Genomic DNA, 24,841 nt, shown 5'->3' with positions numbered 1-24,841 from the left:
ACTGATTTGTTCCCTTGGTCCAGCAATGGCAGGCACCCACTGTACTGAGACCATACACTTCTCTCTGCCTCTTGGAGAAACACTAGCACACCATCTACCTTTATCAGCTCTGGCTGCTGACAGTTTTCTTCCAAACTCTAGAGCAAGGCACTCAAATGCTCTGGTGCTGAGGATTTGAAGATGGGCTTTTGCTTCCTTATAGAGGTAATCAGGTGGGAGACAAGCAGTCTGGCTACAGAGCACAGAGTGTCAGTGCAGAGGGGAACCTTCACCTGCCTTCCCTTCCGAGATGGGAAACAGCTGATAGAAAGCACTTGTCGAGACCAAAGTCAAGGGCAGAGCTTGGATTTGAATGCAACACCCCTAACTATGCAAATTCAACAATCTTAGCAGTACTTTATGTGGCACAACGTGCAGGGGACACATAAATGCAATACTGCTTTTCCTGTGTCTGGCATTTATCTGCAACTGCCCAATGTCCCTGCTGTAGATGCTTGACCTATGTCCCTTTTGCTCCTTTTTCCTATCAGCAGATTTAGAAATATGCGGGCTATCTAACTGATGGCAGTTTCCATGAAGCTGAGAAAAGCAAGCGTGGAGGCTCCAGCATAAACCTCCTCTGAGAACACCACTGCTCGCCTTAGCTGATGGTCACGGCCTGAAGACTGGGTGCTCTGTTACACCTCAAACAGGGTCAGGACTACTCTTAACCAAAATAAAAGCTCAGGGTCCCAGAAACCCATAAAATTTTCTTTTGGTTTATCTTTGTGAGCCTCCAAAAGTTCAGATTCTCTGGAGACATGGATTCTGTGGACAGATAAATAACAACAATAATACTGGCAGTTAACATCACTTGGTTATATCCCACTTGGCCTGCACTGTTCTTGGTGTTGTATAAAAATTAGCTCAGTTGATAAAACAACTCTATAAGGTACACATTGTAAGTCATTTTACCGATGAGGCACCCACAGGTTAAGGAACCTGTCCAAGATTACATAGATAGCAACTGGTAATGATTTCACACCATTCTCAGCTATCTGGGACTTTCAACGCAAAAGATAATGATGGTGGGTGGTGTGGAGCCCACACAAATTCTGCAAGTGGGAAAGGAATGTGGTATCCATTTGGATCATCTCACTGTATTTTAAAGCTGAAACAAGACCACTGAATAACAAGATGCTCTCAGCCTCTTGCAAAACACTGTGGATCCTACCAGAGCTAATGCCAACAGAGATGGAATAGAAGGTGAGTGTCCCATCTAATGTGCAAGATTAAATTTACCCAACCCGCTATAGATTACAAATGCTGACCAGTCAAAACTAGTTGGAGATGCTATCTTGGTTTTGGCAGGCAGTCTTTGGCAGCCATGCGAATAAGTATGAGAAACAAGTGCTAATCTTTTTCCAGTTCCAATTAGGTTACTAGCCTTGAGACATCTTTATTACCCAATTATCTTTTTCTTTTCCTCTCAGTACCTGAAGAGATAGCCTCAAAAGAGTCATACCAGGAAAACATATGAAGCAATCCCAATCTCCACAATGCCTTGCTGTCCCAGGGGAGTCGGCTTTTAGGCTCAGATTCTAGGTAGCTCCTGCCATTTTGAGACACTTAAGCACACCCAAGGACTCTTGTCCCTACCTTCTACCTGAATTCCTTTCCACTTTCACTGGACACGTTTCTGTTTATCCACTGAAACTTATGTGGGTGGTGCCTCTCCCATGAATTCTTCCCTTCTCTGACCTGATTCTGAATCCTATAAACCCTCCAGCAATTGCCCTGTTTCTCTGTATAGTTTAATTCTAAAGCCTGACTATTCCACTTGTGTGATTACCCTCTTGATTCTATTTTTTAAAGGATGGATGCAGAGTTCATCTCTGCATCTGCATTGCTAACAAAACTAACTATACATTATTACTAATGTGAAATGAAAAGCTTGGCTCTTGTTTCCTAAAGGGGCCTAGAACATTCTCCGAGGCTAATTCTGCTGAGATGCTTCCATTTTGATTTATTCAGCATTCATAACTATCAACAAGCAGGCCACAAACGGTGTCAGCAGCACAGTAGCTGGTGAAAAACAAGTGACGTCAGAGGCGAAGGTGTGCACATCTTCCTACAGGGACTGGGCGGCACGGGCAGAGAGGCCGGGCTGTCAGTCCCGTAGTCCTCTGACTCATGCACAGATTCCTGATAACCAATTTGAACAATGCCTCTGTTACTCAGGAGACACTGACTCTGATGATGACCCCTGATGGAGCAGGAGGCAGGTGGTGGAGCTTGCACAGAGAGCACTGAGGGGACTTACCCCAAACCAGCCACGAATGGGCAAGCATGGGAACACAGCCCAGCGATTCTCACTCCTCAGTCTGGCTCTTTCAGAGAACAATTCCCCAGATGGCTTCTACCATAAGTTTTAAGTGCATAGCACTATTGAGCTTTTGGAAAGACTGGCTGGGTAACTGAACTCAGTTCCAGCTTCTCTCACTGCCTCTACTCTGCACTCATAAGGGGAGAATCAGTCTATCATAAATAACCAGCACTTAATCATAATGTCCTCTCTACTGCTTCCTGGCCGCCTTTTTCTAACTTGGTCACAAATTTCATGAAGACAAGGGTTATGTTTTGTTTCATTACTTCCTGTAGCACTCAGGACAAGGCATGATTCACAAGGGACACTAAATATGTATTTTTAAATTTGTATCATATGTGGTTGTTTATACATGCAGCTGGCGTTCTCTGCCTTACTTTGTGAGCAGCTTCAAGAGCCAAGTCACCTCCATTTGAAAACTGCCATCTCACGTCAGAACTCCCCAGCGGAGCTGATGAGATCTGCTCAGGATTTCCTCTCTAGAATTATAATATCTGCTGCTTGTTGATTCCTTTCTAACTTTTCTCATTAATATTCACTTGCATACCCATTAATGTTTATTCTTCCCATTCAGTGCTATCAGCAATAGTAGGGACAGTCCAAACTTGCAAACGTGAGAATGGTGCTTATTGTTGAAAGATGACATTTTCCAACCTTTGCAACACCAGGAAATATGGCTGTGACCAAATATGTTAGTGAATGAGAATGTCCCGAGAAGGCACGGAGCAGCTGGTACAGTGCAGCTGGTCCAGATGGGGCAGGAAGGGACAGTGCGAGCCAGTGAGGCTGGGAGGGAGGCCTGTGTTAGAGGATGTGGGTGCTGGCGTCTACGCCCCACCTCTTTATTTTTCTCTGGACCTTGACCTTGTCCCATGTGGTTTACAGAATTGGGAAAATAAGCAGTCAACTCCTTTGGGAAATGTGAGTTTAACAGTGCTTTTCAATAGAAAAGAAAACAGACAATAATGAAATCAAGTCATTTTCATAAAGCAGACAAAATGTAAAGATGTTTGTTCTCAATCCACTTAAAAGTGGGAGTATTTACCCCTAAGGCAGTAGAGCCATAGTACAGGAGCAGAGGTCATCAGATCACGCACTTCAGGACAGCCTGGGTGCTTGTTGGCACGCCTGTCCCCAACCCCGTCCCAGGTTCAGCAGTCAGCGTCTGGAAGGGGGCCTAGACTCCTGCAGACTCACCTGCAACCCAGTGACAGCTGCCCCCAGGCACCAGGATCTCTACATTATAGGGAAGACACTTCTCTATCACTGTAAGTGAGACGGGAGTTTACAGACTTCTGTTCTTAGCTATTGGTGGGAGAGGAAGGGAGGCCTCTGACAAGGTCAGTAGGTAGAGTGCAAACTAGCAGCTGGGAGGCTTCTGATCTTTCTTTGATTTCTAACTGAAAAAGAGCACCCTTCTGCTGAAGAAATCTAGGTCCAGTTCAGGTGGTCTCCTGTCCTGCCTAGCCAGCATCTTGGATCTTCCCATCTCACAACCCAAACCACCAAAGGATCTTTTCTGCCTCCTACAGCTCTTTTTTTTTTTTTTTTGGTCTTTTTGAGACAGGGTCTCTCTATACATTTCAGGCTGGCCTTGAGCTCACTTTGTAACCCAGACTGGTCTCAAACTCACCACGATCCTCCTGCCTCAGCCTCCTGAGTGCCAGGATTACAGGAGTGCACCACCATGGCCGGCATGTGCTACCACACCTGGCAAGGGCCAGGGTTATAGCTCAGCCAGCACAGTGCCCTCCTGGCAATCCCGAGATTGTGAGTTCCATTCCCAGTACCAGAAAAAAAAAATCATATTTCATATTGATCCCTTAGATGTTCCAGTGGTGCAATCAGCATGTGGTTCTTATAGAGCTGCTCTGTTACAAGTTCTCATAAGGACTGGCACATGGTTAAACCAACTCTTCCCTTTCTTACCATTTTTTTCCATTTCATCCTACGATTCTGATACCAAGTCTTCACCTGCAGCTGAGTGAGTCCCAGAGACTGGGCCAAATCCAACCTAGAAGAGAGGAGACACAAAGGAAAGATAGGGAAGATGAAAGACGGCAAGAGAGATGGGGGCCTACTAGCTAGCACCAGGCACCGCGCCAGCTCAGACCACCCTGCTTAAGTTAACTCTGTCCCAGTGGGGTTTTCTTTCCTTCCAAGAATCCTGTGGAAGAAATTTTGGGAACTGAGGATCAGACAGCCATACCCAAGGACACTGGAACAGTCCCCATTTCAAACATTTCTGGTTTGTAATGGATTTGCAAAAGATGTCTGAGCCATCATTACAAAATCCTGTTCTAATCACTGAGATCCTTCATGAAATGAGTACTCTGACCCAAAGTCCAAGCCGGAAATGAAAGGTAAAGTTATTCATCTATGGCTTCTCACTCACTATTCCAGACCGAGTTCAAGTCCTGTCTCCTGGCTCTTGTGATCCCTCTCCCCTCCCCCTCCCATGGGCTAACCAACTCCATGGTCCCACGTCCTCCACTGTCTCCACACACGTGTTATTCCCGCCTCCCTAACCCAACACCAGTTCATTCATTTATGTCCACAGAAGTGCCTTTCACATGGATAAGTTCAGAACTGGAGCTCAAATATACTTTTTGGTAGACTGATTCATTTATCATAGCTGCCCTGAACTGTTAAAAAATTAAAATGTGCAAAAAGATTGAATGTTACAAATATCCCCAAAGAATCATTAAAGCTGTAGCCTTGCCTGCTTTCTATGGCTATCACTACTCATATTCTGGATTTCTCTGTGGCTTTCTGAGAAGTTCTAAAAGCCAAAGCCCTTCCTTCCTGAGAAGTGTGCAGTTTGGCTACTTCCAACAACACAGGGACCATTTCTTGAGCATCACAGGCTGCACACGAAGGACCTGCCATGTGCTATTTTATGTTTTCCTTGTACCACACCATCAAGTTGATTAGAATCTCTCAGCTGATCCCTTGAGGATGATCCTGGAGTAGTAAGTGGAGGTGGCAGGATTGCAATCCTGTAGTATCTGACCTGTACACCACGCTCAGAACAGGGCATATCCCCACCCACAATAATTTTGTACAAGTCAGATCCGTCAGAAAGCAATGCAGGGATGTATGTCCCAGGGAGCAGCAAGCAACCCAAGTGGAAAGTACGGAAGTAGCAGTTCAGGGCAGTTTGTAGCCAGGATCCCAAGCCCAGTCTTCAAGGTCGTACCCTCTGACCTATGTGGGTCAGATCCCAGGTCTCTCTGAGCACCACCTGGAAGGCCAGCTTGCTGATGCAACAGTAGCCACCATCTTGCAGTGCCAATGTGCTCAGTGCAGCAATGCAGAGCTGCAAAGCATCTGGTCAGTGACTGCCACCCTGGAGGTCCCTGGGTTTCCAAGAGTAGCTAGCTCTGTTGCCCATTATCTCACAAGAAGCCATGCAGATGCAGCCTGAGCCTTGGGGAGAGTTAAGCGCGAGTTCTCAGCTGTAGCTTTCTCTGCCTGAGGACATCTGCTGATTGGCAGGACCCAGGGGTTCTGGCCCTGAAGATTCTAAGTACTGATACCTGGTATTCTCAGCAGCTCCCTGCTCTGACTAGTGCGTACACATCAAATCTCTAATAAAGTGGAATGTGCCTTTGAGAGATTTCAGAACCTGTCTTAATTCAACATTCACATATAGCTGGCTCTCTCTGCAGAAGGGAAGCAGCTGAAAGTTTCATTGAAAGTGATTAACGGAAAGAAACCAATAAATTCCCAGGGCCAAAAGTGCTTGGTCTTTCCCATTAATGAAGCACTGAGTCCCAACAGTCATAATTGAGCATCAAGAACCCAGAGCGCCAGCCCACAGACTTCCAGGGTCCTGGGCCTCCCTGGGCCCTAGTAGTCACAGGTCCTCCCTGGACTCCAGCAGTGCTTTCCCAAGCCCGGTTCACCTGAGGCCATCAGGTGCGTTAGTCAATGGAAGGTTCACAGCTCTGCCACTGCATTAGCAAATGGTATTAGCTCACTTGGGAAAAATGCATCCTTGACTCACTCTGGCTACAGAAACACACTTCACTGTCATCAGCTTTCTCTCATTACCTGCCACCATTACCAATTCTTACTTCCTTGCATATTCACTTAAATGGAATCACCTAGGAAACCAGAGAAACAAACACAGAGGACTAAGGCAGAGCTGCGGAGAAGGGAGTGCTCATGGCCCTGGTCACGTAGGGAGGCGAGGAACATCGGAGAGGGCGCGTTCAGGCAGCAGCTTCGAGCCAGCCAGCTATGTCCTCCTCCCCAGGCAAGTGAATCAGGTCTGTGTAGGTCACCCGAGAGATGCCCAGGCAGGTATGGGGAAGCCCCAAGAGGTTTATTGACAGCTAACATTTCTGAAAAGAGTTTGCTTGCTTCTGAAAAATAAGCCTAAAATGTTACCCCTGTTCATGGAAGCCTTTTGGGCCACCACCATGCAACTCATGAGAAGCCCATGCCTGGGCCCACGAGGGTTACCTGCCAGCACATCAGAGCCGACCTTAGTATCTGGACATCCTAGCTGAGTCCCCAGCTCACAAACCTGTGTGCAACATCCACCTGAAGGCACCCCAAATGTGCAAACCCAAAACAGAACTCATTGTTTCCCCACCCCAAGCCCACCCTGCCCCCTGCCTCCTTGTCACATCCCTGAAGGGGACCCCACTGGCTGGTGGTCCAATCAAGGAAGCACACAGTTTTCAGCTTTCTATTATTCTCTTTCTTCCACCACTACCCATTCTGCCCATGCCATCTCCCAACTTTGTCTCCCATCTTTTTTCTCTTCTGTCCCACCGTCAGCACCCTGGATTCTTTCCTAGCTGGTTACCCTACCCCGTCTTTTACCTCTCTTAACTAACTGGTTCTGGTGCTGTGAAGCCTCGGTTCTAAAATGTAAGCACTGTCATATCCTTTCTGGTTTTGGTGGCTTCTGACTACCAAAACAACAAAACCCACATTGCTCAGGCAGGGATATGAAGTCCTTCTTTCATTCCTTGGTCCCACTTCTTACAATGTCACCATGCACACTGTAGGCTGGAGGTGGCTTAGCCACTTGAACATCCTCCAATGCATCCAACAAAACTTGCTTCTGTGCCTTTTGTGTGCTCCTTTACCCATGAATCAAAGCTCTTCTCAACTGTTACCTCGTCTGAAAAGCCTTCCTAACCCACCAGCCACTCTCGTCAGTATCTTTTGGCTCTTACAGCCCTGAGCACCATAATGGCACTAGTACCTGGCTGCTGTGTTGTGTACTGCTGTGTCATGTCTGGCCCATGACCTTCATGGCAGAGCTCTTGTCTACCACTTCTTGGACCTGTGACACCTGCCACAGAGGCCAGCACCTGGGAAACAGCTGATGGCACCTGGTTATGGAACTCAGCAGACAAATTCTCTTTTATCTCTTTTATCGGATGATCTGCAGACTCTTCTCTCACTTTTTGTCTTTGTCACCCTGCTAAACACAATAGCTGCAGGGACTCCTTTGAGTCTTCTTTCCATTACTTTGGCAGGACTAGTTGAAACTGATAGGAACAAAGCAGTGAGCAAAAGAAGAGAAAAATGATCTAGGAAATCCTCTCAATAAATAGGATCACACATTAGCTCAGCTGTCCCTGTGTGAGTTCAAGGAACGAGAGAGACACACAGTCTTGCATTGGATGCAGTTAAGAACATAACTTAAGAGAAGAGATGAAGTTTTGAGGCATTCAAGGGAAGCAAGGGTCACTGTCTCCCCAGGTGGACCTCAGAGTGCTTCAGAAGGGACCCTGTTCTGACTCCTCCTGGCCCTGCCAAGAGGTTCTGACTTGACAGCCATCAGATTCCGTAAGACAGGGTCAATCTGGTCCTTCCCAGACAAGGACCAGGCCAGAAAACCACCTCAGCTCAGACTGAGATCATGGATCCCAATTCCAGACCCAATTCTACTGTACCTGATTCTAAGTGTGAGTAGCTTTAAAAGCCGAGTTTCCTTCCCAGCTGTGAGCCTGGGCAACCATTTTTACCATTTTCCCTTGTTTGTCATCTTGGCGTGGTCTATTAAAACATGGAGTAGAATGAGTGTGCGCTCAGATGTGGGCAGATGCTGGGCACTGATGTGACGGAGTCTTGTGGGCTGCATTCTGTGACCCCCAGGCTGGGACGACTTGAGGCAAAGAATACAACTGCTGCCACAGTGTCGTGCATCCCTGAAACAGTCCGCTGCGGTGCCACATCCCACACTGGAATAAAACCTGTGCCCGAAGAGTCCCCGCCCTGATTCCTCACCTGTCTGGGGTGGACAAATACTTCTGCTTCTGGAACTTCTTCTCCAGCCCCATGAGCTGCAGCTCGGTGAAGATGGTGCGACTCCGGCGGGGCTTCTTCTGCCGGGGTGTGGGCTGCTCAGCTTCTGACTCGCTGCTGGCTAAAGCCTCGCCTCCTGGAGCCTCAGCGGATGCAGCCTCAGTGGCCACGTGGCGTGACAACACAGGGCCGATTCCTGGAGTGGCGGGGACAAGGTGAGAGATGACCGTGGGCTGCCGGGTGATCACCGAGAGGAGAGGATATGCCCGGAGAGAAGGGGAGCCTGGAAGACAGACAGGGAAGCAGTCACCACAAGGCACAGGTGCAAGAGGTTGGGAGCCCAGAGAAGCCCAAGCGCTGGACTCATCTGGTGACAGGGCCTTCTGTGCACAAGGGGCCTCAGTGGAAAAAAGGAAGAGGGAAAAAGCAGCCGGAGACTCACAAACTCAGGGTGCAGAGGCACTGGGGAGATCTGAACGGCTGAGTGTGTGAAAACATTCAGGTCCCACTCAGCCAGGAAGAGCTTCCCGTGAGTCCTCTGGTTTTAAGTGAACTTTTTCCCTCTCTTCCCTTTGGGAGTCCCTAAATTCTGGTTTCAGGGATATAGTCAGTGGAACCAAGCAGATGAAGAGAAGTAATCAGAAAAGTCTGAGACATACACTTCTGAATATCAAACTTCACCAGCTTCCCAAAACCACCCGGTGGTCTTTACTCAGTTACCTGCTTATAACTGAACTCTTAGAGAAGTCCCTGTGCCTTGACTCCTAACATTAGTCCAACCTGAAAGGATGCTTAAAAATTATTTAATTCAGTTCCTTCATTTTAGAGACAAACAGTCTCAGAATAGTTAAACAACCTGCCTGAAACAGTGCAGCTAAGCCTGAGGGACCAGCTGGGTTCTTCTGGCTTGAAGTCCAGGGCTGTTAGCACCACCCACGAATCACACGGATGGGTCATTTAGAGGGGCAGGACGGCCGACTTCAGCCCACAAGAAAACTTAGAGTGCTGATGATGCTGCCTACAGCACTATGCCACAGGGAGGGTTCCAGGCTGGGCCAGAGGCTGGACGCTGATTCACACCATCTGCTACAGTGGACAGGGCAGGGGCGCAGCAAGACACATGCTGTTACACACTGCATTCACTTGGCCGATTTCAAAGCAAGTCCAATAATCTAAGTCTTTGGCATTCAAATAAAAAATCTCTTTTCCTTCATGGGTTAATAGCACCAGGTTTAGAATGTCTCCATCATGATGTATCATGTTGCCTTTCTGGGCCTCAGTTTTGTCATCTGTAGAGTAAGATTAGCCAATTTCAACAAAACTTTCAAACTCTAACTGCTGATGCCACAAATCTACCTACCTCTCATTTGGGAGCCAAAGGACATAGAGAAGATTCTGTGCAGCCCTAAAGAGGGACTACCAGCAAGCAAGAGCAGAAGGCAAGCACAAACCAACTAATTTTCACACGGCCTGGCCTGAAAGTGACTGCCATCATGGAAGCTCCTGGGTGCAGCTGGTGAACCAGCTTCCTGCTCTGACTTGGCAATGTTCTTACACATCCCATGTCCCTTTTCCAGACTCCAGTTCTATTCATTAAAGCACACAACTTCTCTCCTCTAGTGAACATCTAGCAAGGCCCAGGAGAAACCACAACGTTGCTAAATAACAATAAATCATCAGGTGCTCCCACCCCCCATTTGCTCTCCAGCAACACAAACACTTAAGCTTTTGTGTTGTCGATTCTTTTTCAGGAAAAAAAAATAACCTGGGAATATTTTATAGCAAGAAAATTAGGAGAGCAGGCTTGTGGTTTCAGCTCTCTGAGCACACCTCACAGGAGGGTACAGCACGCAGGTTTCTCTGGAAGGTCTTACCCAGATTATCTCCTGTTGCTTTACTCCTTTAATTAGCTCCATTTATTTCAGAAAATATGAGCTTAATTTTTTTTCGTTTTGTTCTTTCTTTCTATCTTTCTTTCTTTTTTTGTCTTTGTGAGACAGGGTCTCACCATGCAGTTCAGGCTGGCTTTGAGCTCCTTTTGTAGCCTAGGCTGGTCCGGAACTTGCAAACAATTCTCCTGCCCCAGTCTCCCAAGTGCTAGGATTACAGGAGTGCATCATCATGCCTGGCTTTTTAAACAAAATCAGGCTAACTTATAATCTAGGAACAGAAGCTTATGGGTCTAGAAAATGTGTATTGCCTACCTATAATTCAAGCTTTTGATCATCTTCCTCTTTGGCATTGCTGGCGGCTGAATCCAGGCTTTGCACATCAAGGAAAAGTGCTTTATCCCTGATCTTTAGCTCTTGGTTTAAACCATTTTTACTAACATGGAATAATATTTTGAAGGCGTGGTAATAATCTAGCATTGGTAAGGAGGTAGAGAAACCGACACTTAATAGTAGAATGCATTAGGAGGAAAAACTAGTATATAACAAGTTCTTAATAAGTAATTTCACAGTTTGTTCTATTTGCCCATGAGTAATAATATTCACTGCAGCCCATTTATAATTGTGAAAGGGTGGACATGATGCACATTATCTATTAATAAGATGATTACTAAGTAAATCGTGGTAGTCTATACTATGACTATAATGTCTACTTAAAAAGAATTATCTTGCCAGGTGTGATAGTACAATCTGTAATCCTAGCACTCAGGAGGCTGAAGCAGAGGGATCACCACATATTGAGGTCAGTATGGACTACACAGAGAGTTGAAGAGCAGCCTGAATTGCATTGTTATCTCAAAAAAAAAAAAAAAAGAAGAGGAAGAGGAAGAAGAAGAAGAAAAAGTTTCTATATAAACTGATATAAGTAAATCAATGAATAATGAATATTGGGAGAAAATATCTAAAATATATGATTAAGAGAGAAAAGGTGTGGTGTAGAACAGCTTTCATTATCATAAGAAGCTGCCTGGCTGCATTCAACAATGTATTTTTAGGGTCTGGAGAGCTGGCTCAGTGATAACTTCTGCCAGGAGAGGGAATGGGGCGCAAAGGGATCTGCAGCACTAGCCCTACCCTGTATTCAGTCCTGCCAGGAACATTTACCGAGCATCTGCTGTGGTCTGGTCTCTGCCCCAGGAGGTGAGGCTATACCTCCAAGTAGTGGGAAGTTTCACCTGCACGGAGCTTACATTTCAGTAGGGGAGGAAGACAGAAAACAATGCCAGGGCTCTCCTAGTCACTTCCGAATCAAATGATTCTCTCCCTGTATGTTGGAAGATGTTTGAATTCTCTTGCTAAGCAGAATCGTATTTTTCTTTTAAAATAAACACTGATATGAAGGAATGATAGTGATTTCTGCAACTGGATATCCATTCACTTATACTTCATAAATTATTTTCAAAATTCACTCAAATGAATGAGGCCTCCATCTAAACAAAAATGTATAAAACTTTTAGAAGAAAATGAGAAAACTTTGTAATTCTGAGATAGGCCAAAAATTCTTGGCTATGATGCCACAAGCACAACATATAAAAGAAAAAAGGCAAATAATTGAGCATCATCAAAATTAACTATTTTTTGCCCTGCTGATGATACTATTAAGAAAATTAAAAAAAAAAAAGAAAAGAAAAAAACAAGCTACATATTGGGGGAAAGTGTTTGCAAATATCACAACTGATGAGTCATTTGTATCTAGTATATATAAAGGACACTCAAAGTTGAACAATTAGACAAAAACTTAGTGTTATCTATACATGATGGAGTGCTACTCTACCATAAAGACAGATAAACTTGAAGTATCAATAGGCAAATGAATGCTATTTGAAAAGTCAATGTTAAGTGAAATATGTCAGACCCATGGGTGCAAAAATCTCTTATAGGAGATTTGAGAGAGAGAGAGAGAGAGAGAGAGAGAGAGAGAGAGGTGAAATAGAAGATAGATAAATAGGAATAGGGAGATAAACACTTCTCCAAATGATCTGTTCAATTGTTTCAAAATATACGCTATAAGCACTAACTTGCTTCATTTATACTACTAGTTTCTCTTAAGTCAATGAAAAGGAAGTTTGGTGCTATTATCTGTTTGTTTCTTCTTTGTAAGTCTTTTCTGTTTATGTGTTATACCGGGTAACTTCTTTTAAGACTATGATACATGGTGTATTAACTATTGTGTCATTTTGTTGTAAAATTCTTATTTTTGATTAAAAAAATTTAAAAGTGAATCACATTAACAAAAAATGAGCAAGGATTTCGAAAACGTATTTCACCAAAAAAGATACAGATGAAAAATAAGCCCATGAAGAGATGCTTAAGGTGATTGGTCATTAGGGAAATGTAAAATAAAATCACAATAAGATCTCACCACACATTTGCTGGAATGGCCTAATTTTTTGAATAAACTGACAATATCAAGTGTTGGTGAAGACAGAGAGAACTGGAACTCTCATGTACTGCTGGTGGGAGTGCAAAATGGTATGTCTTCTCCAGAAAGAGCTGGCAGTTTCTCACAAAGACATACAAGCTGATACCACAAGACTCAGAAAAAACAACTCCTGGGTATTGACCCATGAAAAAAGATAAAAACCTCCATGCAAACGTTTACAGCAGCATTATTAGTAACTACTGAAAACTGGAAATAATCCAAATGTTCCTCACCTGGGGATGGATACACAAACTACAATCTATACATACGGTAAAATACTATGCAGAAACGAAACGGAATGAAACCATTGACTACACACAGCACCATGGATAAATCTCAAGCACAATATGCTAAATGAAAGAAGCTGGATTCTGCAGTTCCATCTCTATGACATTCTGGAAAAGGCATAACCAGGGATGGAGAGCACCGTCCCAGAGATGGAGGATGGAGGATAGAAGAGTGTCCATGACAAAGGAGAAGAATGAGGGGACAGGAAGAGAGCTGAGACTGTCTTAATTATGTTAGTGTTTACACAGCTTTTCACGCTCATTAAAACTCCTATCCAACATAAAAATAGTACGTTTTTTGCTGAATATAAATAGAAATTGTAAAAGAAATGAGAAACGGATAGTTAAAGATTTTTAGGAGACTTATTTCTAAACATCTTTATTCTCAGATACCATAGTCTTGTATACAGATTTGCTGTTTGTTTGTTTCCAAAAGTGCCAGTGATGGAACCCAAGACCTGGCTCATGTTATAGGCAAAGATTCTACCACTGAGCTATGTCCTCAACCTTTAGTAAGTATTTTAACTACTTTTTATTACCAAAGTAACACACAAAATTTTATAACAGAAATTCACTTCAGAAATATACAAAGTAGAAGACCTCCTTTATCAATGCCACCCAAATCTTAATGGATTTTTCATCTGTATCTTTTTGGCGAAGTATCTTTTCAAAATCTTCGCTTATTTTTATCATTTTTTTGTTTGTTAGTGTGATTCACTTTTAAAATTTTTTATCAAAAATAAGAATTTTATAACAAAATGACAATAGTTAATATACTGTATCATAATCTTTAAAAAGTTACTCAGTATAAGACATAGACAAAAAAGACTTACAAAGTAAGAAACCTCCTTTATCAATGTCACCCAAATCTTTTATGTTCCAAATCTAGTAATTATGTGTGTTAACCTACTAAGAGCCATGGTTATGAAAATGCTTGTTTTGGAAAATGTAAGTATCATTTTATTTTTCCAAGTGAATAGCCAGTAATGATAACACTGTGGATGGACTGATCCACTGACTTGGAAAGTCAGGTTCAAGTTAGAGGAAAATTCCCCAAGAAATGAATTGGAAAATTTTGTTCATCAGAATTCTGAAAGTTGGCTGGGAGGTTTTCATCACCCGAATCCTCTGGATCTCTTGCTCTCTAGAAAAGGAGGCCAAGCAAGAAGGGAACTTTCTTCCCCAGGGGAGCCCTCTCTGATAAGGAGCACAGTGTGGGAAAGGAGCGGGAAGGCCCGGGAGCCAAGCAGGGGGAGTGGGGAACACACTGGATGGTGCTTCCAAGTGCAACTTTGGGGGTGGTGAAGGCTGATTAGAGAGGAATTCTGGGAAACACTTTAGGGGATATACTTTTTAAAAAAAAAGCCATAAAAATCTTCATGAAGATGGCTTCTACCCACAGATTCCTACCACCTTTTATTATAATTCTGTACATACATGGGGTAGGTGGGCCCTCGAGGTAGCTGGGTTGCATTATATATACACGATTTGCATCTGGACTCTGCTGCCTGGTGAGCTAACAGGTGGTCCTATTCTGAGATCGCTCCACTTGAATTACTGTGAGCTCTTCCGAGAGTGTTGTTATCTGATAGAGCAAGCCGCCTGCTTTATTCTGTTTACAAAAACTTCTTGGTTACCGTCATTCAGTGACTTTTCCAGTTTAACTTTAGAAACAAATCGTCAGGCTCTTTTAAAAAGCAAATCCTATGAAAAAATTCGGTAAGTTATAATAATCTTATAGCTCCATTCAGGCTAAGATAATTCTTTTGAGGACCCTGTTCTCTGGTAGGTAGAAAAACAACTGCTGGTTATTTAGAAATGGCTTTTGAAGATTCACACAATTAGGTTCCATGAATATATCCAATGAAAACTTTCTTTAAAAAACAACACAAGACTTCTAATGAGTTATGGTGATTTAAGGCAGTATCTGAATCAACAAAGTCTACAGTTTCAAGAACCTTAACCCAAGGTTCCAGTGTAAACTTATTGACAAATTTTCACTTTCCCCCAGCGACAGCACCCTCCTGAGGTCAGGGGCGCGCAAAGTCACTGCAATGCTGAGAAGGTGCCCGGGCTTTGGGACGGGCACCACTGAAAGCAGATACAACTGCAGGAGGCACGGTCTTCAGCGTGTGGTATTTGATCTGTGTCTCCAGTGTTCAGAAGGAACGGGCATGGCTGGAAACAAGATTCGATGTGTTACGAGTGTGCGACAAAGCAGTCTCCGGAAAGGCAAACCCAGGAGACGCAGAAAAGCGAGACAAAATATATTTTAGACAGCTGTTTGCTGTCCTTTCTTGTTTTAATGTATGACCTGATTTTGAACAAAGTAGCTTTGGCTGGGAGTTTTCATTTCACAAAGAACTTTACACCACCATTTCATATTCCCACCGAAGCACTGGGATAATCCGGGCACATTATCTCTATTTTGCCTAAAATGACAAATTCAGTTTTAGAAACAGGGAAAAATGTCAAATCAATGCATAATTCCTGGGAATTATCACTATGTGACAATGTTGACTGAAGACAGCTGCCCTGCAACTCTGGATCATTTACATACACTTGTGAAATTCAACCACATTATCTGCTACTGAGAGGGAGGGAGGACTGTAATAAGCCAGAGACACTGTTTGAACAAACACATTTTTAGTTGACAAAAGGAGTGTACACATGACCACATTGAAGACATTTTTTAATGCTTTTTTCCCCCAGTCAATCTCCTGAAGCAATGTTTTCCCATAGGATGAATATCATATAACTGTATATGCCATGTACCTAAAGATACTTTTCTTTTTTTTTTTTTTTTTTTTTTTCCTAAAGATACTTTTCGTCTAAGTGTTTGGTCTTTTTGAGAATCTGGTTTCACATTAAATCTACTGGAAGAGAAAGCAGGTAGAAATCTTGAAGACAGAAGGGTAGGCAGAGACTTCAGGAACAAAACCCAAACTGCATGGAGAAACACTTCAAAGAATCGACTGGGGTCTCATCTTATTAAAAAGTTCTTGCAAAAAAAAAAAAAGTTTTGCACATCAAAAGAAATCACCAACAGAGTGAAAAGACAATCCAAAGCCAACTTTCCTTCAGACAAAGGACTTCTATCTAGAACATATAAAGAAATGAAAACCATCAGGCCCCCCAAATTCAAAGATCCAATCCAAAAAAGGACAGCTGAGATGAATACACACTTAACGGGTGAAAAAAATACAAATAGTAAATATATATATGAAAAAATGTTCAGCATTACTGGTCACTCAAGAAATGCAAATTGAACAGCACTGAGATTCGATTTTACTCCAGAAAGAATGGCTATCATAGGGAAATCAACCAATAACAAATGCTTGAGGGGTTGTGGAGAAAATTCTCCACTGTTGGTGAGAGTATAGACTGACATAACCACTATGAAAAATCAGTGTGGAGGTTCCTCAAAAAACTAGGATTAGAGGTCCCATTTGACACAGCTATTCCCCTTCTGGGTATTTCCCAGAAGACTTAAAAACATCATACCAGTTTCCCTACCCTATTGAACACATACACATAGATATATGTGTACCCATGTTTATAGCAGCACAGTTTGTAGTAGCTAAATCTTGGAAACAACCCAAATGCCCATCAACTGAGGAGTGGATAAAAAAGATGCAGTATTTGTATTAAAAAGAGTACTACTAAGCAATAAAGAAGGATTAGCTTGAGATATTTATAGAAAAATGTATGAAACATGAGACCATAATCATAAGTGACATAAATCAGACTCACATATGTAAACATTGTATTGTAAGAAGCAGAAAAAGGAAATAAGATCCAAAATATACAACACATATGATGAAAGAGGAAGAAATTGTTCAATAGGGAATGGAAACTGGGATGGGGAAAGGAAAAAAGGAAGGGAAAAGGGAAAATAATAAATAAACAAATATATTTATATATAAACACACAAACATAGTTAAGATACTTATACTACTAATTGCTATTAGTTCACTGAAAAGAAAGGTTTGTCCCTATGTTGTTTGATCAGTTTTTTCATGCCTATCTTTTGTAATAAGAGCAACTTTGAAGATAACAATACGCAATGTGCTAACCATTTTACTCTCCTACAATCTTGTTTTGCAATTTTGTAGCATTGTTTTTATTGGTTTTCTTCTTTAAAATAAAGGAAAAAAGAGAGAATCTGGCTTTGCATTAAAAACCTAAGTACCTTGAGGGGTGTCTGATGTTGCCGGGTGTCCAAGAAGTTTGGGGAGAAATGTGGGAATTAGCTGGGTTAAAGACACTATAATTGTAACTCTGTAAATTTAGTCAACATTTAATTGGTGCAACTGTGTCTGCACAGACTTTTCCACTTCATGGTTCCCTTTACATAGATTTCCCTGTGTTAGGTATTATCAGCAATCTAGAGATGATTTAAAGTCCCTGGGAGAATGTGTAGGTTCTATGCAAATAAGATGCCATTTTACACAATGGGTCTTTGGCATCCACACACATCCCTGCTACCCACGGGGCAAGGTGTCCTGGATCAGGTTCTCTGTGGAGGCTGAAAGATGACTGTGTTTTAGCTTCTGTAAAGTGTATGTGAGCACAACCCTGTGAAGACGCTTGGGCGCACATATTGTGCCAGCCTATCTCCTCAGTACAGGATGCTCTTAGTGCTAACCCTCGGCACAGCCATGGCTGTCCTTGAATCTCAGAGCAGAATCGCCAGCTTCTCCTAGGCAGCTCCTGTGGCCTTCTCTTCTACTTCTCCAAAGTACCAGTCCCCAAGCTGGCTCTCCACACCAGCATTTCCAGTCGACACAAGCAAGTGCCAGAGGTCTAAGTGGATAAGAACCTCTAAACTGCCTGCTTGACTTACTTACATTTGGGGAACATGTGACCTGCATCTGTGCAGAAAGCTTCAGAGGAACACTGGAACACACACAGACACAGATACGAGATATTCAGAAAGCTTGAAAAGCCTGAGCAGGATGAAAAATAGTCGCCAACACCAAATCATTTCCTTAGGCTCCCATGCCCACCATGGGTTCTGAGTACTGGGAAGAACTGGACCTCTACCACTGACTCCCAAAGTGATCTTGAGCAGGTCACCATAATTTGCTTAGTTTCAACACCCTCATCTGTAAAGTCAAACCATTAATATTTCTCCCTCCGAGATTACTGTGAGGATTAAAATGCATTAAAGTAGGCAAAGTGCCCAGTAGGCATTTATTCACGTTCAGTTCCTTTTCTTTTCCTCTCTTTCCTTAGTTACTTAATGCTCCATGATTAAAAAGCATTAGTTTTCTATCAGAAAATCATCAAGGCAGCTGTGAAGCTCTTCCTCGTCACATTCAAAGCAAGAATCAGCAGATCAGACTGCTTCTCTTTGCTCACCAGAAGTCCCTGCTCTTGTAGCAGTGAGAACACTAAGAGCAATCAGGGCAAAGGCTAGCGTGGCCAGACAATCTGCCAAATGTCAAGAAAAGTTCCTTTGACTTGGCAGATAATAGTAACAGAAGTGGAGATGTGGTTCAGTGATACAGTGCCTGCTTAGCATGCATGACCCTCTGGGTTCAGTGCCTAGCATTACACATGTGCACACGCATGCACACACACACACACACACACACACACACACACACACACATCCCTAATCACAGAGTAGCTTTAGAGTCATAAAGGCATAGCCTTTGTCAAAGTTAATGACAAACAGGTAAGCTGGGGTTGGGAGCAGACATCAGACAAAACCGAAGTCACTCAGGGATGGCTAACATTACTTTGACCTGTATTATGCTGACTTATGCTGACTTCAGTGTAAGCATGGGCAAGAGGTAAAGCTAGAGAGGCTCTGAGTGGCCTTCAAATCCTGGTAACACTAAATTTTTCCTCTCTCAATGGAATGCATGCACTCTCTGTATGCCATGGTTTTGTGTGACTAAAGAAAAGAGAAAACGTTTTAAGAAGATGGCTGATGGGCTAGCAAAGTGTCTCATTAACCATTAAACACCTCATTTAGGGAGAGTACATCCTGATGCCTAAGAGTAAATAAATTAGACATATGGAATAAATTTATGCCAAGATCCGTGAGATTATTATGATGGAGACTCCAGAATAACTACCTACTTAGAAAAGAAAAGCTGCAAACAAATGTAAAAGTTTCAATGGGTTTAAAAATACAGGCAGATTGGTGGAATGGGGAGGAAACTGGGGAAATTAGTAAAAATGAAGAAAGTGTGGAAAACAAGCAGAGGACAGTAGAGCAAGGCTATCGGCTGAGTGCATCGTCTTCTCAGATTCTTCCTGTGACAGTGACCACCTGAGTCTCACCACACCCAACCTGCGCTGTCAGCAGAACTGTAGATGCCTGAAGCCTACTGGGCTCTGCTGGGAGCTGAGCTGAGCTCAGTGAGAGAGGAAGACAGACCTCGGGATGTTGCTCACTGCACTGCACCACCGCATGCTGGCATCTCCCCTGAGCCCCCCAGCCAAGGAATGCACGGTCTTTCCCCTCCGAGCCATTCTGTCATCTGTACCCACCCACACCTGCTTTCATCCAACCCTCACAAGCCTTCGCTGTCAAAAGCGGCCCTGAGCAGCTGCTGTTTATTATGCAGACAGAATTAATCACTCCCTACCTTTGTGCACCCACAGTCTTCGTTTGTGTCCTTATTAACCCTTCCTCAATTCAGACCTTGAGTTACAAGTTAATGTGTTTACCATCTGTTTCTCACCAAACTGTAAGTGTCTTTAGGACAAGACAAAATCCAAAGTGTGTCTGCCTAGTCCTCCTCCCTGTACCTCAAATGAACTGATTTTACCTGGGGTGAGGAGGTTAAGGCAGAAGACATGGTTTTGAACCATTGGGCCCTGGGCGTTGGTCAAAGCTTCCATTTTCCCTATGTAAAGGGCAGTAACAATGCTTCTCTACAAAGTTATTGGAGGATAACACTGACAATAAATACAAAAGCCAATAAAGAGCTCCTTCAAAAGAGAAACTAATTTTTTCAAACATCCGATTGAAGCACACCCAAAAATTCCATGTTCTGCAGATGCCTCTGTCCACTAAGATGCCATAACTCTGCTTTCTTGTGTTAACCTAGCCCCTCCCTCAGCCTCAGGTCTGTTGGAAAGATTTTAGTTAGGATTCTGGTGTTCAACACGGGCAGAATCCGCAAAGTCTACCAGAAGGAACCCTCTGTTTCGCCATCATTGTCATCAGAGAATTGGACTAAATAGCTGTTCAACTCTGCCCCAACTAGTAGAAACAAGATGTGAAGCAACTCCTGATCTCTGCCCTCAAGAAGCTAATTACCCGAGAAAATGAGACATTAAACTGAAAGCTAAATAAGAAAACAAAGAAGCACGTGGGAAACGCTGAACAGCATAGAACTGTAGGAATTTAGGACAGGTGCCTAGATTTGGGACCGCAGGATGCCTACCAAGAAGGAACTGAGTTACAAGGAGGGAGGAAAGAATGGATTCCCAAGGTACTATCACGGAAAACCCAACAGGGCCAGGGAACACACCTGATTGCAGTGACAAGAACAGACAGAACAGCTATTTTGAAGAAAACAAGACATTATAATAGCCAGTGCTGATTTAATATCATCTTGCTTTGAAGTCCTACCATGCTTTTGTTCTTCTGTTTCCATTGGTTCTATCATGTTGTATCTTATTGGATTTTATTATATGTGATAGTATAAACAAATTTTTTATGGACAATGAGATAATACAGTAGCCATTGTTCATATTCTGTCATTTGGTTCTGAATGCCCCGTAATACTTTCATTCTCTTGAATGCTTTTATACTATTTTGTTAAGTTTGATACTATTGTATATGAAGGTATGCTCAACTATTTCAAAGAAAGCGAAATGGTAGCTACTGTTGTATCAGGTTGTCTTTGGTGAAAACTGTGTTGCTTAAATTGTTCTGTTCTGATCTGCTTTGTTATGTCCTCTTTTGTCTTAATCTCTTTAAAATAAAAAAATTTTTAAAAAGAAAGGATAGACACACAGAAGGACTCAGAAGACTCAGAACCCAAGTAATGGCTGCTAGACTTGAAGAACCAGTTACCAATCTGAAATCTTCCATGCAGGAATGTTTTGGGAGAAAAGATAAGGTTTGCCTTTTGGGTTGATAATCAGATATTTAAATTCCAGAGACAGTGACAAATTGGTGCTCCCCAAAACAGATGTTATAAGTTTGACACAATAGAGCTGAAAGGTTAAAAGATTCATCTCTCAAGAAGAAAGAATTAAGCCTAAAGTGGTGACACTCACCGAAAACCACCGGAACTTGGGGATGCTGAGCAGAAAGGCTGCAAGTTTGAGTCTAGCCTTGGCAACTTAGCAACTTAAAAAAATCCTCTCACAATTTTTTTTTTTGAAAAAGGACTGAGAATGTGGCTCAGTGTGAAGGCCCTGGGTTTAATTCCCAGCATGAAGGGGGTGTGGGGAGAGAACTACAGAGTTTATAAAGGACTGGGCTTGAGGATATATCTTCATCAATAGAGTTGGAAAAGGAAACAGAACCAGTCAGTTACACAGGTGTTATCACCTATGGAGCAGAAGCACCAACAAGAATATAGGGTCAATGAAAACAGCCAGAAAGAAGTTCAAGAGTGGTAAGCTTTCCACAAGGCTATTCATCAAAATTGTTTTTACATGAGCTCTAAAATAAAATGTTCTCTCCTTCTCTGACACATTCAGACCTATATTTACAGTTTATGAATCTCTACCAGGCAGGCTGGGGAGGTGTCCATAATGTCAGGGAATAGGACAAAGTTTACAGAAAAAAAGGCCCAGGTATTACTTTTCTGGATGTGTCCCATGTGTCCACAGGCAGGCTCCTGATAGAGACCACTTCAGGGTAAAACAGAGAATTCTAGGCCAGGATGTAATTTTAGAAATCCAAGTCGACTTCCTTCTGTTCCTTGCACATTCTTATCCTGACTTAGATATCTGTACAGCATGCCTAACCTGCAAAGAATTAGAAACAAAGCAGAATGAAGAAAAATAAAAATTTAAACCAATTCAACAAATTATGGAACTCTAAGTGTTGAGACTATGCCAAGATTGGGGATAAAACAATATATGAGACAAACTGGGTCTTTGCCCAGCTTATGGTCTGGGGATATGATAGACAATTAAGAGTAGTTCATGATGTTCTAGAAAGTATTTATATCCAGCAGGAGAATCCATTCGAATACAGCCAGTCAAAATTCTCCTGGAAGGAAGAATTTAATTGAGTTTCGAAGAACAAGGTTGGCTGAAATGTCAATCCAAGACAGTGAACAATAAAACGCAAGTGAAACTTTGATATGCTGACATCAACACAAACAAATTTGCTCCAAAATACGAAAACAAAAAACACAGAAGTAGAGAAAACAGAGGAAAGTATATTTACGCCTTACTGAAGAATGCTTAAAGAACTTCTGATGTTGGAATTGGTTCCACGGAATGAGGAAAAGTCAGATGAACTCTAGAGCACATTAGACCAGAGCAAACTCAACAACTGCTGTGGGCAAAGCCGGAAGGGCACTCGATGATCAGAACGTTTCATGACACTCTGATGGTTCTACAAGCGTGTCTCCTTCACGAAGTTTCTATGTCATCCAGTCGTCTGATTTCTATGGTTATATCTCCTCTTCCTGGTATCGTCTTTCCTGATGGAAGTGTACCCTTAAAGGGTATGAAGCTGACGAGGTCAGGAGACACAGATGTTACTAAAAATCTCAAATACTGGAGAAATCTGCCCCAATGAAATGAGGAGGAAAGAGAAGCTAGCAGTTGATGGAAGGAGCTTGTGGGACAGAATGCAAGAGTTCTCTTTTTCCCTCTTATTCAAGCTATGAAGATCAAGTTACAGCCATTGCATGCCCAGTTATGAAAAACTACACATCAGATATCAATATTTACTCATGTTCAATTCTTGCTCTTGAAGGTATGTACCACAATAAGAGATGACAACAGTAAGATTTTACAACACAATGAATGTCAACTGTGCAGACCATGGAACCAAACCAGCCAATCCGGAACAAGGAAAAATCCTTTTTCTTATATTCTTATCTTGGTGTTGTTTTGTTGTTGTTTTGCCATAATAGGGATTGAACCCAGAGTCTTCACACTGAACTTGAGCTTTCTTTTTTTCTTTTCTCTGGTTTTTCTTTTTTAGAGTCTTTCCCTAAATCAGTAAGTTGCCCAGGCTAAACTCCAACATATAATCTTCCAGCCTCAACCTCCCGGAGTACTGGGATTACAGGCACCACACCACAAGAGCCACCACACCAAGCTCAAATCCTGTCTGTTGAGTGCTAATGCTACCCACAACAACTCCATGAAGCTTGTTCAATCTTCAGTCCCCAGTGAGGTTTCTTTCTCTCTTAATTTCTTCATTTGTAAGTAAAAATTAAATTATATTTAAGTTCCCCCTTTTTGGTACTCAAATGTAGTAATTCTGAGTAATATCATCCTGAAAAGCAATGTGCTTCTCTACAATTTGAAATTCAATTTGAAGTCTTTGCCTCATACTGTTCTTGGATATCAGCTGAACAAATAACCAGATGAATTAAACAAGCATCCGAAGAAAGAAGAGGAAGAAGAAGAAGAAGAAGAAGAAGAAGAAGAAGAAGAAGAAGAAGAAGAAGAGAAGAAGGAGAAGGAGAAGGAGAAGGAGAAGGGGAGGAGGAGGACGAGGAAGAAGATTAACACATTTATAGGAACTCCTCCAGGTTTGCCAAATCGCCTTAGTTCACAGGAAGTGGGGTAATAAACTACTTATGTGATGTCCCCATAGGTAATCCAGATTAACTCCCAACGGCAAATAATTATATCTGCATAATTTATACCTTGCACAATTAAGACTTGGAGCCTCTGTGACTACAGCTAATGACTGAAAACAGAACACAGAGACTGTTCTTTCTAACCAGCCTTTTATCAATGAGACAGAGTACATGGAACAAAGTCACAAAAGAAGTCATTGTCTAACCTAGGACCAGTTCCCACCTCCAGGAGAGGACAAATGTTTTATTCACATCGCTGTGTAGCCTTTCTAGACAAGGGACACCAAACACCCAGTACAGCTTAGACATGTGCACTTATCTCTCTCCCTTCTGTGGTCTATTTTTGGGAAAGCTTAGGTATGTCAGAGGATCACAGCTTATAATATGATACAATTCTAGCCAATCCTGTCCTATCCTGTGGGTAAGTCTACAGAGACCCTAGAGGGGGAGTGGGGATGAAAGGGGACAAGAAGAGACGCAAAGAATGGAGACAAGTCAGAAGTCTGATCAAGTCTCGTTTTTTCAAGGAATGAGTAACAAATATATAGGGTATTAGGGGAGAAGGGAGTTGGATTCTGAGATGTCAGCAGGTAACTTAGCAACAGTGGCAAGACTGAGGGTTATAGGTTATCAAATTTTCATATTTCCCGTGCACGGGCTCATACACATAATCCCTAAATAGGCCAGGCCAAACAAGCTAGGCAAGGTGCTGCTTAACTACCAAACTTAACTCCTAGAGGGAGTTAAGGTGGTGCAATCTGCACATATAAGGTGGCAGCCAATTATAGGGCTTC

The 24,841-nt window shown here is 42.7% G+C and overlaps 1 protein-coding gene across 2 annotated transcripts in view; it reads right to left on the bottom strand.

The window, feature by feature from the left end:
• Barx2 (BARX homeobox 2) overlaps window positions 1–24,841 on the bottom strand; it is a 72,779-nt gene that overhangs the window by 5,219 nt on the left and 42,719 nt on the right. For both annotated transcript variants that reach the window (XM_063256068.1, XM_063256069.1), the window contains 2 exons: window positions 8,621–8,921; window positions 4,295–4,379 (listed from right to left, as the gene is read on the bottom strand). In XM_063256068.1, coding sequence (XP_063112138.1) covers window positions 4,295–4,379; window positions 8,621–8,921 — 386 coding nt within the window. The remainder of the gene's footprint in view (window positions 1–4,294; window positions 4,380–8,620; window positions 8,922–24,841) is intronic.

Source organism: Cavia porcellus, unplaced genomic scaffold, assembly GCF_034190915.1.
Source record: "Cavia porcellus strain 051 isolate PalLab524CR breed Dunkin Hartley unplaced genomic scaffold, mCavPor4.1 scaffold_9, whole genome shotgun sequence".
Classification (NCBI taxonomy): Eukaryota; Metazoa; Chordata; class Mammalia; order Rodentia; family Caviidae; genus Cavia; species Cavia porcellus.
Note: the sequence above shows the minus strand (reverse complement) of the source record. Positions and strands in the feature narration are given on the sequence as shown.